The sequence below is a fragment of the Vanessa atalanta genome, chromosome 5 (genome assembly GCF_905147765.1).
Source record: "Vanessa atalanta chromosome 5, ilVanAtal1.2, whole genome shotgun sequence".
Classification (NCBI taxonomy): domain Eukaryota; kingdom Metazoa; phylum Arthropoda; class Insecta; order Lepidoptera; family Nymphalidae; genus Vanessa; species Vanessa atalanta.
Genome location: NC_061875.1, coordinates 6,702,674 through 6,720,165, shown reverse-complemented (window position 1 = coordinate 6,720,165; position 17,492 = coordinate 6,702,674). Strand labels below are relative to the sequence as shown.

Sequence of the window (17,492 nt, the reverse complement as noted above, 5' to 3'; positions counted from 1 at the left end):
AAAGATTTGTATTTCTTAGTAAGGGTCAAATATACTAATGAATGCCAAATGTACAAGGTTCTATAGGCTAGAAGTATAAAGAGTAAACGTAATCAAGATATAAGATTAAAATTATGAAATGATCTCTTTGTAAATGCTACATTGTATATGAAAAAATAAACTTCAGAAATCTTAATAGGAATATGCCTAAATAATATTAGAAATATATGATCTTCCATTTTCGAGTAATTGAAGGTTTTAAGAAAAACTACACTGACACTTAAATAATTAGAGGGTTTTAATTGTCTATAGTGTCTGCTACTTTGTGTGGAGACGGTAAGGCTACGTCAGTACAAGGTTCCATCCAGAGCTGGAGCGCTGCCAGGCACTAATCGTCACGCAGTTATACATTCAATCGTAGAGGCCGGTACTTCAGGGCCTCATAAATGAAATAATACATGACAAAAGCTTAAATTTTGTCCATGCAAACCGCGTGTTCCAGTCGCATAAATATTAGCGACTCGGAAAATATGCTTTTTAGGCAAAAATAAAGACGTCGTTAATTTCATCGTTCAAACAATTTCTAAATAAACTTTTAAATGAAAACTCGAACAAATCACGACCATGTTTCGTGGAATCTAAAGTTGGTAAACTTGGAATTCTTTCCATTTGATCAGGTCAGTCTTCCAATTACCACACGTGTAGTGCTTATGTTTTAAAAGTACTGTATTTTTATTTTAATACTAATTACTGGAAGTTGGGGTATTAATTGATAAAATAAATTAATTTTATATCTCTACATCTACATATAAGTGAAACGTATATGGTTGGTTTTTGTCATCAGATTTTTATCACCACGTTCAATATTAATTTTCTATATGGATTTTTTAAGTAGGCTGTTCTGATTGGGTGGTTCCCACTCGGGTGAACTAGATTTTATCAGAAGTAATAAATAGTTTCATTACACGTAATTTGCACCTACCGGCTTCTACCATATGTTTGCATACTTTAAGCTATATATGTAGCTTATATCAAATAAGGTGTAATAAAGCTACTTATTACTAAAAAAACACTTTTTTTTCTTATATCTATTATATAAAATTATTATAGTTGATAATAAAAAAATGTGTGTGTTTTATGGTTATAAAAAGTACCTGTAGGTTTAATCAAGCAAGTAAAAGTTATGTGACGAAAGTCCGATTTTGGCATTTGTTCAATAAAATCAGGGAACTAGTACAAGTAGCTTAGCCAATAGATTTAAAATAGGCTAATACACTGAAAAGCACACACTTACTTCGAATCAAATGATATTACAAAATATACTAGGAGTCCAATCAATCAATGGCGAATTATCAATATCCTATCTCCGTACTCTCTAGTTCATGGGTCGCGTTCCTTTTTTTACACCTGTAAATTGAATATAAATTATAGCGTTTGACTATTTTAATTTTTATTATAGAAATTAAAAACGATTTGCTAAATTAACTTGGCAAAAAAATAAAAACATTTTACGGTATTATTTTTTAACATGTAACGTACAAAATACGTATGTTATTATTGGGTGAATTTATGTTGTACAATAATTTTATTGATAATATCTAAGTAGTAGCGAGATGTGAGTAAGGGCGCGGGGAAAGCGGAGAGTATGGGCTATACGGGAGGAGAGGGTCGCGCGTGCGTATGGCGGCCGCGCCCGTGTCGGCGAAGCGGCGTGTGGCGAAGCAGTCAGTAGTGCCGCGCGGCGCTGCGCTCCACCGCCTAACGCTACGCGCCGCATGCGTCTTCGCTCCGTGCCTCTCGAATTCTACTATGCGACTCGCGTGTTGCGCTTGCTCGTGTTGTGGTGCTTTATGATGGTACAGCATGAAAGTGCAAGATATGCGGACGTTCCGTGACCGACGCCCTGCTAGATTTGCCACCGCCACAAGTGGGCGGAGAGACGGGACGCTTTCTCGGCTGCTCAGGTGAGCGGCCTCTCGCATCTCACGTCGCTGGTTAAAGACGCTGCCATCTCGGGGTCGATAAAAAATGCCTTACAGATGGACATGACCTTTTACCGCCGATTAGGTATGGGTTGTGAAAGCTGCGTAGATTGCGTAGGTTGTGCTACGCAACATGATTATGGTATATAGCTAGTAGTCGTCGATTTAGCATTTGTTGTTTTACAAGGTAATACTTTCATGATGTAATAACTCATATTATACTAGTTGAATGAATTTGTTAGATACAGTTAAGTAAAATATGTTTTACGAGCAGGCATCCACAGAGTACCTTTTTCATTTTTGGTTTATCTAAATCAGATTTTATGATATTCATGGAATTATTAACAAATCTTTACCTATTTAAACATTATTGATAGATAACATCATTATTATCTCTTTTTTTAATATATTCTGAATAATTAAAATGTTAATGACTATAATCTTGCCGATTTCATGTATTATTAAGACAACTGTGCGATGGTTTTCTCTATTATTGAAAAGCTAGCTTTCATAACATTATTGATAACTAATATTTTTATTGACTGCCTAAAAATTAGGCATCGTAACATATAGAAACGATTGAACGAGCTATTTACGATTGAACAACTATATACGTTTGACAATCCTTTTAAAATAACTATAAATATAAACATTCATCAATAGTCTCAGCCACGAGGCACGCGACGAGGTTTTTTTAGTTTTACCTAATCGAAGTCAGCTAGTAAATAAGGTTCATTCTTAGTAAGGAAATAAGTCATGATATTGCGCGTTTTCACTTTTTCGTCACGCAATATTAAGAACACAATGTTATCTTCCAGTCGATAAGCTCGAGCTGTCGTCATCAATCTCATGTCGTACACTATAATATATTCTATACATGTATTTCTATCTTTCATTCTAGCTTAAAATATCTGTATGCACATAAAAGATATACTTAGTTTGATTTCTTGTTTCGATAAAAAAAATATCTCAAATAATAAATCAATTGAAACATGTAATATGTCTTTTAGTAAAGTGGTTTTGTAGAAACATTTTTATTTATGTAATATATATCGCTATGGAATTTAAATGTCTGACGTCTGAGATTCATGGAAAATTTATTTGCGGCTAGATTTTAAATTTATGCATCTTTCAGTGAGAATTATGTCATTCAACCTCTAACCTCCATTCCTGCTGCTAAATGTGAAGTAGATAGATATAAATGTAACATTTCGCATACGCGAATATAGATACAAAACACGTCGTATATGAAACTATTATGGTAGGTATATTAAATATAAATATGATAAGAATGACTTATATGTTCCATCTTTATTTAATTTCGTTCGTAATACAATATATAAATATGTTATTTTATCATCGCATTATAAATTCCAAAATGAGTATAATTCAAAAGTTAGTAAATAGTTACATTAACAGTATCGCCTTTTATGAATAAAGTACTTATATGTGAGTAATACTGCCTATATTCGAGTAAAAACTATTTTAACTTACACCAAAATAAATCTGGCAAACTACTATATAATTAATAGCTATATTAGAAACATATAATAATTATGTGAAACGTAGACTTCGTTATCTTAAAGGCGAAGAGATTTTTAGCAGCATTTAACTGAAAATACAAAAGATGCGTTATTAACGTGTCAGTAAATGTCATTGGACGAAAGCTAAAACATGCCAAAGTTTCAATGTAATAAGTATGCAACGGCTAGACCTTGGCAGATATTTTTTGAACGTTCTTAAGCGGAAATTCATACGAGGACTGTTTGCATAATACTTTGCTTACTTAATAAGATTCTGGTTGTTACTTGCAGTACAATATTTTTTACCGTTTAGAAATGCCCTGAATTTTTTGAACCGGGCAAATGTCACGGATGTGTTAATTCGTTTTGGATTTTCTTTAAAAATTTCGTCTGATATAAATTTATGAACGAGGAAATAAGAAAAGCTGTCGTAGGTAATAGCAGTGAATGTGATGGAGCGCATTATGATGATATGTAAGAAGATATTGGTGGCTGTCAGAGGCGCGGTCGCGACAATCTGTCGCCTAGTGGCAGTGCCAGCTATCTCATCCCGACTGAGTATGACTAAGCTGAAATAAATATGAATACCACTATTATTTAATGGAATTGTATGTATAGCGAATCGGGCTTAGTAAAATTGTAGTTTAAAGTTTTGTTAATATAACTTATTTATTTACCTTTGAGGAAGATAAATATACTTGCTATATACTTATTACGTGTGTAATAAAATATCTATTTAAACGTACAGTTATTATAAACATTAATATTAAAAGTACTGTGTATGTATAACAATTAATTAAATTAAATTATTTCGGCACAAAAAGTTAATTTAATAAATTTAAAAATAGAATCAATACATATCTTAACGGATACATATACTATGAGTTATTCATATATTATATATTGGTCAATTCTTGAGTTGAAATCGATTATAAAAGCTAAAATAGTCCATAGCGTAAGAAAATAAATTTAGTAGCGCGGGCACTGAAATAAAAATTTGTTTCAATAGGAATTTCCATCTGATAGGAACTCGTAGCTTGCGGGTGTTTTGTAGCGCTTGCTGGCATTGTATCGTGGCTAAAATTTATATGCTTAACTTCACTGTTCTATTTCTAATGAAAGCTCTATTTACGTTTTATTTAAATAATAATAAGATTTTTAAATATGGAGACTGGAACTTTTGATCTCTAAAGTTTTTACTTTGATTATATTATGGTAATTATATTGTTACATATATAAAAGTAAGAAAGTTAAAATCTAATTATATGCATATATAAATTCATTTCAATTTGACCTGTTGACAACATTATAATAATTTACGAAATAAAATGGTCATTTGAAATTTAAATTACACTGATTAAAATTTAAATTTTCTCTTTAAATAAAACATACCTTGCATTTTAATGCGAGAATTACATAACTATATTATTTGTTTATTTTATAGGAAAGTATTTTTTAAACACTCTTTTGTAATTTATTGTGTTTATGTTTTATCGCATTAAATTTATAATATTTTAAATTAATCTTCTAATTGTAAACGAATTACAATTTTCTTGAAACTCTAATGCAATTATATAACACTGGCCGTCGACTTAAACACGACAGCCTTATCGCAGCTCTAGTATCGACATAAATAGCCCGTCACGTCACTATCGTTGTATGTTGCAGTTCAAATATTATACTTACTTTAATTTTTTTGATGATATTTTATACCTATATTTCCATTTGTCCATTTTCCATCCATATAGAGTAACGAGAATAACTGTTTAATTGGACCTCTATTTAAAATACTGGATTACGATATATTATTTCATACTGCAATCTTTTTTTACTTTAAATGTATCGGTGGGTCAGTTGCTTGTTTATTGTTAAATTTGAGGTCTTGGGCTTACGTTACGTACAATTGAGTCAATAAAATACCAATGAAGATAAGATCAAGAAATTATCTGTAATAGTTACGAATTTAATAGTGAGTGTGTGCACTCTTGTGCTTTGGAAAACACTTCGTCCTACTCATGATTTCTCTAAGTCGCGTCAAATAACGGTCCCGTCGGATCTTAATCCGATGGGACCGTTATCTGACGATACACTTAAAAGAGTGAAGAAATATTTAGTTTGATCGTGTTTACGCATACACTCTATGAAAATAATATCTTCAGTGCTAAATTTATTAGGTGTCGTGGACAAATATTCGGTTATAAAATCCTTATGTTTATACTAACTTAATAAATACACGATTATATAGATTAAGCTTATTTAATTTGCTCTAGGAAAACCGACGGTAGACATGTTAGGCAACTTATGGTAAAAGTAAATTATATCTTACCTAACCAAGAAACTGCTACAACAATTTAGATAAAACTTATACCAGAAGATGCAGCAAACCTCGGAGAAACTTTTAGTTAGTAGTACGTACATGGCAGATAAAGTCTAACTACGCTTTTGCTTATATTATATAGTATATGATACATTTTTATTAATATTTTGGAAACATCATTTAAATAAAATTATATCTTATATATTTGGATTGTTTCGGGTCATAATTTATAGTTTAGTAATCTAAACAATACAATACAAAGACTTAGTTCATATAACTTACGATTAAAATAATAATAGAACTCTTAATATCATGAAAAATATTTTTTAAATTGTTCTAGAATATTACGCTCGCCATATAATGCTCATAAGATACAGTCGTGTTTAAGTTTCACACGTAATTATTTTAGCTTAGAAACGAATAATGATCTTAAAATTGTTTCAGCAAATATATTTTTACAGCACATTTATACTGTATCTAAATTTACATGTATGTATTTTTATAAGCATACAATTATTTAGGGTCGGGCTAGTGAAATTTATACAATGTTAATTCTATAATAAAGAGCACATACTATTTATAATGTCGTTAGTATATCCTCCATTTAATATATTTCTAAGAATAACTATTACTATTTCAGTTATTTATTATAATTTACTATTATTATTTTTTATATATTTTTTTAAAATGTACTTGGTACGTATCTTCATATGTATGTGTATGTGTTTTTTTTTAATTTGAATAGAGTTGTATGTTATTCTAATATTATATATTGATTGAATAGAATAAAAACAAATATTGTTATATGGAATATACAAATCAAATCAAAACATTCTTTATTGAAGTACGTTGATGAAAGCACTTTTGAATCGTCATGCTACATATTGAATTAAATGTAAAACAACCACCAGTTCGGAAAGTAGTACCGGGAATCACCAACCCAACAAGAAACTCAGTTCTTACTATATTTCACCATTTGAATAGCAAAGTTTATGGAAATCAAGAACAATTCAATTTATAAGTATATTGTATCCTGCCACGATATCAACAAATAGTCGTAGTCCAAGTTATTTTTTCAAACTTTTATTTCGTATCCCTTGTAATGTTTATTTTTTTTAATGTGGTGTACAATAAAAAGTATTTATATACATTTAGTGTACAATAAAAAGTATTTACAAACTAGTAGTAGTACTAGTAGGAATTATATTCATCAGATTTTCTACCGCCAAACAGTAATATGTAGTATTGTTAAGTTCCGGTTTTAAGGTTAACTGATATAGAGCAACTACAGGCACAAGGGACATAACAACTTAACTACAAAGGTTGGTGGCGCATTGACGATGTAAGGAATGGTTAATGTTTGTTTTTTATGGGCGGTGGTAACTATTTACTGTGGTGGTATTAGTTAATATTATTCCCTCAAAGGTCGATTCGCCGTCTGTGTTATGTTTTATACAACAATAGAAATATAATGTAAATAAATACACAATATTGTTAGAATTAGGTAAAGTAAATATAACACAAACATATATATCATTTGTATTCAAGTAACATAAATTATAAATAATGAATATTTTAGTAGCTTAAAATAATACAGACAGGGCCAAGTAACATAAATTATATAGTTAGTTATTTAATTACTCTACTTTATAAGATTGATAAATAATTTTATATCTATTTATGTGGTACACAGCATATCCGCAAGATTAAAGAAAAAACTGTTAAAATAATTTTCGCTAAAAGCTGTTACTTCATTTTATTTCGTGTCAGTCATTTCAGAGATTGAAACACATGATCAGAATATTAAAAGGAGGGAAATCAGATACTAATATTAATAATTTCAGCTAATAATATTAACATTATGAAACCTTTTCAGCGATTCTTTGCAAAGATAAAAAAAACGTCATTTAGTTTAATGAAACAAATAAACTATAAGGTGACCTAAGAAGCCAGTTGAGGTTGAAATCGATATCGATTCAAATAACACACAAAAAAATAAAAAATAAAATTATTGAGAAAATATTTGAAAGCGTTTTGCAAGAATTAAAATTGTCGGCATTAATTTAGTATGTGAAAAAATAAACAGAAAAATATGTACAGGGCTTACTTTATTCGTACCGTTAAGGTCTGAAAAATTTAATTTAGTGTAAACCGAATGAATCCCATTAGTGATTTTATTAACAAAAATACTACTTTACTATAGTATCTTTATTTACATAACAATTATTAACATTGAGTCCTTCAATATATACAAATAAGAATTAAAAATAGTTACTGATAAATCATGACCGCGTGGAATGGTAGCAACATTTCCCCGCCCAGTCGCAATTCCGATCCTCTGAGCATCCTCTGAACCAGCCCTCCCGTTTAAAATAATTAATATAAATTCTCCCTACTTTACTTGTTTCATACTCAATAAAAGCATTTTTTATAAAGGCGACTGATACTGATACTGACATACATGATAAGAATGATGTGTATTTAAAGTTTGAGTTCACTTGTCGTTTGAAACCATTTTCGTATTGCGCATTCATAAATGGTTCATTCATTCTTTAAAACGTTCTTGCACCGATTTTGTGAAGGTGTTCCGTATTTTTTAAAATTTTAATTGTAAAGTTGAGAACATTTTAAGTTGTCTTTTACAAGCAATTTTTTTTCCATTTAATAGTTATTAATGATTGTGATTGTTGGTTAATCGTACAATTTATTTTGAGTTCATATCTCTATATTCATATCTTTGAGAATATAAAAATAAAAAAGACACAAACATATGTACGTCGTGAAAACAATAAAGCTTAGGTAAGGAGATGGTAACTGCCAACAAATCTAATATTGCTTTCTGATAAAAACTTAAATTTACTTTGTAGTGGATGATTTAAAAGTTGATAAATGGGTAAAGTTTTACTGGAATTGTTATTTATTCACTTACCGTGGACTATTGGTGACTATCTCTATGGTACATTCGATAAGTCACAGTTTGCTACATCACCAAGAATTATTTTGTTTTAATATATATTATTATATAATATAAATTAAAAACTGAAATTGAATGTCAAAAATGGAACATATTTTCCTTTGATATTATAAACATACAGATGCTAAATTTATTTTATTCATAAAATATAAAACGATAAGCAATTTTTTAAGTCTGTTTCCCAACCATATGACTTTTCCATTTATCCAGTGGCTAAATGTCATCGCGACACCTCTATGGGCTATGGTGATATTTTTATTTTAAATATAAATGTTAGTCGTATTACTTTCGTGACTTGTAATCGGGCCACGGAGTAGACTTTCGTAATGCCAACTCTGATATACTGTTCACGGAAACAATGACAGTTGACAATCAAGGTTATTCGGTTGCAGTCAGCTATACAATAAATCGCATTTAATTTTCTTGCAAGGTGTCAAGTATTTAAATGTTAAATTAGATATCTTATGTCAATGCAAGGTTTATGAAATTCAATAGGAATTTTATATTATAGTATACGTAATAAAACGGATTCAAAAAACATACATAAACGCGATTATAAACAGCTAGTTAAAAATATAAAATAAAACTTTAATATGAGCGTATCGGTAACTATCAACCTCCAATATAAAATATATTTTTTTAAAAATTCCGTGGTTGACATTTTTATCGATACAATACGTTAATATTATATTTTAAATATTGTCTGTCTGAAAAACGAAGTAGCTATCATAAAATGATTACTCCCAGCGGATATATAATACTGATGTACCTACTTTTAAATTGGGGAGAAATAAATCTAGATAACTTGAAAGCTCCAGCTAATAATCTTGGTTTATATAATTATATATATTTTAGATGTTTATTTCGAGTAGTAAAAAGGTTTCAGATAATGAGTTATATATTGGGATATTTGTAAGAATGATTGCTTCAGAGTATCCTACATCCCCGTTGATAAAGTATATATATATATATATATCCCCGTAGATATAACAGCTCATAAGGTCATTTCATACAAAAATACACCGCTTTGCTTTATCAACGTGATATACATGTACGTTTTACTTTATCGAAATCGAGTTCAGATAATACATTGACTTGTGTAATGAAGCTAAGTGTAGCAAAAAAAATTGAAACATGAGTACGCGGCAATATCCTTAAAGTTGATTAGATAAAAGAAGTAATATTGTAATGGAAATAACAAATAGGTATGTGAAGTAATAAATTGTTGCAGCTAGGGTGGAGTCGCAAGTGGCACAAGCGAGTGGCAGGGTGTGGTGATGGAGTTGGTAATACTGAAAGCAAGAGCCCAGCTGAATCGTCTCGTGTCGGGTGAGCGGCGCGCGAGCGCGAGCAAGGACCGGGAGGCGCGCGCGGGCGGCGGCGGTGGCGCGCGGGCGGCGGTGCGCGAGCGCAGCATGGCGCCCGCCCCCCCCGCGCCGGCGACCGCCGCGCCCTGGCTCAACGCCACGCTAGCATACAACCTTTCGCGCATCAACTCAACCTTCGATACCGACTACGAGCTTCTTAACGCTAGTTCTACCGATGAACATGACAACCATTGGTTCTGCGCTAAATGGACCAGCGCTCAGCAAGATCTTTTTCAGGTGCCTTAAATATTCTTATGAATAAAAAGCAAAAATTAAGTAGAATTTATAATGTTAAACTTATTAGTCTTCATAAATCTTCTTAGCCGAGAACATCGGATAGATCATTTTATCTACCTATTTAAAAATAAACATGGTTAACAATGCCAATTTACATAAGTCTAATAATTACAATTTTCACTGAACGTAGGCCGCAAACCTCTGCTTCGCGATTGCATTCCTGGCGCCGAAAAGTTTCAAGCAGAGTATTTTAGTCCTGCGGGCGCTGGCCGCGGCAGGCGCGGTACTGATGGGCATGTGGGCGGGCGCCGAGGTGTGTGCACCCGACGTGCTAGCGTGGAGCCTCGCGCTCGTCCTCGTCAATTCTATACACACTGTTTTTTTAATTATAAGGTTGGTTCTTATCTTTGTATATTATAAATCTTGAATGGACTGAGGATTTAGATTTCTATCACACTATTTTTTTTTAATTAAATGATTAGTTTCATTCAACCAAAATATTATTAATCACGTTAGACTAAAACAAATATAGTTTAATGTATACATATATCGAATATAAATCAACTAGATAATAGATTTTTGATATTTTAGCTTATTAACTATAGTCATCTATATAGAAATATTAGATTAAAATTAGTTAATATGACTAGTGGTCTCTGATAGTTCTCTACAATGTGCTATGTTCTATTAGTATTAACACACTTCAAATAGAAACACAAATAGCAAAATATAGACATCAACTAAATAGCAATAATACTTAGTTTCGTGATTTTTTTTAAGCTACATTTCCTCAGGTTTCTTCCACCGGCGTTGTCATTAGAGCTGACTGATTTGTACCTGAAACTATTCAAGCCTCTGAAAGTGAATAAGAAGCACTTTCAGGAGCTAACTCGAGAAGCGAGGGTCGTGAAACTAGAGCCGGGTGAGGCGTACGCGGTCGAAGAAGTCACGCCGGCAGACGAACGATTGTCAATATTATTGAAGGGAAAGTACGTACTAGTTCATGGTTGCGAAAATCTACTCCGTGGTTTGATTTATATTGATGATAACAGATCAGTTGTTCGTTATGTAGGTACGTGTATCGATGAGTCGCAATACATAGAATATTCCGTAAAAACTAGGACTTAAATTGAATTAAAATGTTTAAAAAAAATTACAATAAGAAATAAATTACGATTGATTGAAATAATAATTAATTATCATTTTCTATTTACTATTAGACAAGGAAAAATAAAGTAAGTTGAATGTATCATATTAATTAAACTGAGATTAATATTTACAGCACATTTAGAGTAGATTTTAAATTTAGTAGTGTATAGTTAATATACGACAATATGTAGTAATAACATTTATAGTTTCTTTAATCGTAAACTGGCATCGTATAGTTTTGGGCTTGGTCAATGTCGGTAATGTTACGTAGGTGAGACCCGGCCATTAATTTCTCCTGCCTCACCATTATGAAATAACGTCATTACGTACTAAGTGGTCTGCCATCACTTTAGAAATGTATTCATGTAGGTATTTGAAACTTATCACGATACTGTAAATACTTTTCCACTTTTAAGTGCTATAAGTAAAAAAGAGGTTTGTTAAATCTGTATCGACATATCGGTTGTGATTTAAAAAGCATGTATGTTATAGTATTGATGACGAATAAAAATACTCGCCATTATAAGTGTTGTTCAACGTCGAAAGAGCTGGCGTTAGTGTTACCGTAGTATTATATAATACATAAAATTGAAAAGAATGATACGATCTATTATATACGATACAATTTTATAAAAAATAAAAAAATCTCGTAATAATGTTAAAAATGTTTTGAAGTATAAAGAACAATTATGTAAAGTTTGCGATGAGATGTAGCGCGCTGCATTTTGCTGCACGTTAGTTGTAATAGGCAAAGCAAGCAATTTCCTTCGCCCACGCAACTTGAGCCGCGGTCAGAATCCATTTCGCTGTAAGTTCGTTCTGCGCTGTCTTGAATCTTGATGCCCAATACTCACTCATGCTTGTCTGCTATATACTATTTTAATGTTCTGAGTATATTACATTTCTTACATAGGAATTATTGATTTAATGTATGCTTTCTCTAAATATAATATCATTATATTGATATAAGAACAGCTTAACTCTAGTCTAACCTAACCAAACAGTTAATAAATATACAGTAGAGAAATAAAGTAAAAAATTTATCGAAGTTATTTTTTTATACATACGATTATAGCGTTATAATAAAACTTATTTATATAACATTGATTATAAATCACACTAAAAGTCTTAAAATGTTAATCTATCTGTCCATGTGTAAGCTAATCATAAAAACGATTAAACAAGTTACGACTTGATACTTTCCAGAAATTATTTCATACTCCCAAATAACAGTTAGGAAAACAATATTGTTTAACTTATTAATGTATTCGAAAATAATTAAACAATCTTAATTAATTCATATGTATTATTTTATATTATAATAAAAATGTTTAATTTAAAGTCGTGTAATGACTTTTCCTATGGAAACAAAACTTTGAACGAAAGCTCTTATTCGACCAAATAATGAAATCGAATCTTTTACTGTACGTAGCAAGCGAGTCTACGTAATGTAAGCTAATTGCTACAAAAGCTACAAACATAGAATGATAATATTAACTGCGGTTTTACTATTTGAATGCTCATTAAAATAATTACGAATATAATGTTAGTGTTTTGATATAAATATGTATATTTTTTTATTTTATAAGGATGCGAGTGAGTTGCGATGAAACGCATCTTCATTATATACAGCCTTACCAGTTCGTCGACTCACCCGAGTGGGAAGCGAACCGTGAACAGTCTGACGACGTCTTCCAGGTAAGCAAAGGATTATTACGTTGCTTTTTTTTAATATCAAATAAAATATATGTAGTACTCTTCTAATTAAGGCTAGATAAAACGTTTTTTCTTTGCTTTTTGTATCAATTTAACGAGTATGGGGTTTATTGAAAAGATAACACCTAATTTAAAGGTTTTCCATAAATTATAGTGGAATATGTATTGATAAGATTTTTATTTATTTCACTAATTATCTTCAACAAAAGAGTTTTCGTATGTTGTTGTGCTATGTAAACTTAAAAAATATTCTTATCTTTTAAAAATGTTTACCTAATGTTTTCCCTATTACCTTGTGTGAATGTGATTAATATCATATTATTACCAAATAAACCATAAGTTTACATATCATTACTATAAATAAAGAAGTTTTATATACCTTTTTTATCAAGAGAGATCTTCACAATTACTGAATGGTGTAGATTACGTGAGTTTGAAAAACTATTCCATGATGATGGGAACGAAAACTTTACCGAAATATGATGCGGATTAATTTAAAATGACAAAATGAAACCGGATGATGATGATAATGATAATGAATGTGATCTATATATATATCAATGAGTTATTAAGTGCCAATTAGAGATAGTTGCTAACACGATTTTCATACAAACAGGATTACAACAGGATTAGGTTATCTAGCCTGTACTATAATCATTATTAAATTAGATAATACGTTAATTCTGTTACAAGCTATGTTTTTTTAAACATATTCATAATAAATCTTTAATTTTAACAATGAAATAAAAACACTAGATAAAATATATTAAAGTGTTTATAGTGAAGAGTGCCAGTATAAATATAAAAATTAACAAAGGTTTATGTTTCATATTATGTTCGAAAATAAGGTTGTAAGTTTAGAGTAAGTATGAAAAATTGTAATGCAACATAATAATAAAGGCATTAGCGTTTCACAGGGGAAATAATAACAAGCGTCATTGTGATTCTGCGTACGATTAACTTAAATAATTCAAGTAGAGATATGAATAATGGATGAAGGCTGAGACTGACGATTTGTCAAAATAAATAGTTGGAAATAACAAGTTGAGACGAATATCTATTTTATTACGTATATTTTCTTCTGATTTTATCCATAATCATACTTTTTTATTTTTCCTATTAATAAAGTCTTGATTAAAAACCAAATAAAACAAACCTTCAAATAGACAAAATGGAAATAAATTCAAAAACAGAAAACTGTTACTATTGCGGTATCTATTTAATAAAAAATATAGTCAATAATAAAACGTCTTTTAAAGAACAATGAATACAGTGAAAAGTAAATGTTAAATTACTACATTCGCTTTGCCAGTAAAAAAACTATGAAATTTCATTTCTACTCATACTTACATGTTTTTCTACAAGTATAACGTGTTATGGCGTAACTCAAATCACTGGCAGAAAAGATTGAAATAGTAGAAATTTAAATTTTTTACGTGTTTTAATTTTCATTATAAGTCAATTACCTACCAAATAATTATGAAATACCCCTTTATTGTTAGTTCGCCTTTGGCTATTCTACATTTGACTCATAATTTCAAATTTAGATCAATATCACGTAAAAACTAGTGTAAGTGATACCTATAAATGTTTTTTTTTCTTGGAAATCGCTGTTTATGCCATGGCATATTCAATTAAAAATTGTTTTTCGAGTATAAGTTCCATTACTATTTCGTCGTACAATTACCAGCAATTACTAGTACCTTTCTGTACTTTATTTTTGTTCCTATAAGAGTTTTGATAACTTTTAGGTACTCGTTAGCATATGTGCATTAACAATAACAGTCAATATTTCAAATAATTAAATATTATACGTAAAATTTTACGTATAATCTTTAAATCTATAATTTAATTAAATTGGTTATTAATATTTTCTATAACATATCGAAAAAATACAATATTTTAATTCGGAAGTAAGAGCCTGTTAATTACCCACTGCTAGGTGAACGTCTCTGTTCTTATTGAAAAAGTTTTAGAGGTTATTCTGCCAAACTGTTCCAATAGATGTTGGAGTTTTACTACGATGATTTCCAAATTATAGTCAATCTAATTGTTACAGTGGCGATTGCTCTCATATTGTATAAACAATATTAATCCAAATAACAAAAAAATTTTGGGGTATTTTTCTTAAGGGAGAAAGATTATGTATCGTGCAGGTGACTGTGGTCGCGGAGGAGGTATCCACGTGCGTGTGCTGGTCGCGCATGCGCCTCGAGCGCGTGCTGCGTCATCGCCCAGCCCTTAAGGTCGTACTCGACTGTCTCATAGGTTAGTCCACTTTTCGTCATCCTATATGCTCCTTCTTTCTTCTTAAGGTTTTATAAACCTATGTATATAATATTCTGTTATAACTTATATGACATCTTACATATTAAAAACAATTTAAAGATGCACGATAATAATTCTCAAATATTTTTGACTTTTGCGTAATGATAAATTTATTTTGAAGAAAGACCACGGGTATTAAATTATTCATAAAAAAATATTGACCACTAATGGGTATAAATTTCGCTTTTCATTAAGCCTGTGCTCAGTGGGGACTGAGAGACACGACACACGAGACAGTCTAAGTTTTTTCTTTTTTTTTGTATCTTTTAAGGCAAAGATATCACGCACAAACTGTATTCAGTCAGCGAAGGACTGGGTGCAGGAGTGGGTACTGAGGCCGAGGGTTTACCGCCACACCTTACACGTTCAGCCAGCGTCGATGCTGTCCATGAAGGAGCGCGCGGTCGCTTGCGAAGCCTTGCGTGGAGAGCAAGATCTACTTCTACAAAAGGTAATGGAATAAATAATTGTGTAAATAAGCTTAAATATATCCCCTAGAAGATTATTTACAAATTATGGAGAAAAATACGTTTGATTAAATAAATAAGAGCTCTATGTGTTTTATAAAAAAAACTCTACGAATAAAATATACGTTACAGGGTCTTCGTACTGGCAGCCGGTTGTTGCACGCCAATTTCTTCGACATTCACCATTTAGCCGTAGCGTGATTCCTCCACCTCGACTATTAACACAAGCGTCCTCGGCGAGTCTGCAGCCGCCCGTACGTCGCCGTAGCCCACCACGCCGCACCGCTTCGTTCCGACGTAGCCGCGAGGTTAAGTTCGCGGAGAGCCCTTCGGAGCCGGCCGTGTGACGCGGGCCGCGGCCCCAGCCCGAGCTGGTGCCGCTGGTCGCGCCCGCCTCTATCTCCCCCAGTTCACCCCACTTCCCCTGACCCGACCGTGAGCGAACGATACCACACACGACAGACTTTTAGCATCGATACATTTTACCTCTGTACGAGATCGCAAGACTCTGCGGAGGCTAGGTGCTGTTATATAGAAAAAAATGAGCTTCCCCATAAACTACGTGACAAGATTCGTTCGCTCAAATCGCGCTTTCAATGTGAAACACTTAGTGCTCACTAATCAGGGAGTGACCAGTGCAATGATGTGGATTAGTATCGGACTGTATACAGATTGTGCAAAAACAGTGTTTATAAAACTTAAAATGTAATTATTGTGTGAAAAGTAGACTATCTAGTTAGAAGTAAATGTATTTTATTGTATTCGTTTTACCGCTCATCTCCCTTGACGTTTGATTGCTTCGAGGTTATTCGTGATATATAATGAAAGATAATTTTGACTACGAAGCTGATTTTTCAAATTGATATGAACTCCAATTGTAAAAATGTTGAAATTATCTCGGCTAGAATTGTATGGTAATCACTCGGCTAGATATAACGAATAACATTTTAATATATTTTTATTCATATGTATAAATAATTATATTTTGTTGTTTTATGTTTATTTTTCTATAGGGAACGATAAACCATTACAAGAGATTCTTAAATTATAAATACACATCAATTTATTTTTACATTAGATTACATTTTTACCAGAAATTAGAATTGTTTTTAATCGAAATTATTATTACGTTTATTTAGTGAAGTCAAAATAGAGCTATTGTTATTAAGTCCATAAAAAAATATGTGACTATTTAGAGAGAGATTTTATAGTTATGTTGTACAGAATAAAAAGTACCTAAGTAAGTATTTTTTGTTAATCCAAAGGGCGCTTCCATTATTATGGTCTCAAAAAAATATTGCAAATATACACATAGCGAAGACAATTATATCAGTTGTAGGTTCAACTTTATAATTACTATGAGTCTTCTTAAACTTTTTTACATATTGAAAACTGTTTCAATATGAACAAACATTGTGATTATACTGATGATCACAATGCTTAATCCCATTTT

At 31.4% G+C, this 17,492-nt stretch overlaps 1 protein-coding gene across 4 annotated transcripts; it reads left to right on the top strand.

Annotated features, from left to right (window-relative positions):
* The first annotated feature begins 1,700 nt into the window (after positions 1-1,700).
* LOC125064158 (blood vessel epicardial substance-like) lies at positions 1,701-16,959 on the top strand. Of its 4 annotated transcripts, none has more exons than XM_047671004.1 (8): positions 1,701-1,943; positions 10,011-10,379; positions 10,570-10,772; positions 11,174-11,368; positions 13,118-13,226; positions 15,401-15,512; positions 15,844-16,023; positions 16,172-16,959. In XM_047671004.1, the coding sequence occupies exons 2-8, from the start codon at positions 10,053-10,055 to the stop codon at positions 16,384-16,386; spliced, it is 1,341 nt and encodes a 446-aa protein (XP_047526960.1). In that variant the 5' UTR covers positions 1,701-1,943; positions 10,011-10,052; the 3' UTR covers positions 16,387-16,959. The 4 variants fall into 4 exon arrangements, with proteins under 4 accessions (XP_047526960.1, XP_047526957.1, XP_047526958.1 ...); XM_047671001.1 differs by having other exon boundaries at positions 10,007-10,379; XM_047671002.1 differs by having other exon boundaries at positions 1,701-2,046; positions 10,007-10,379.
* Positions 16,960-17,492: the final 533 nt, after the last annotated feature.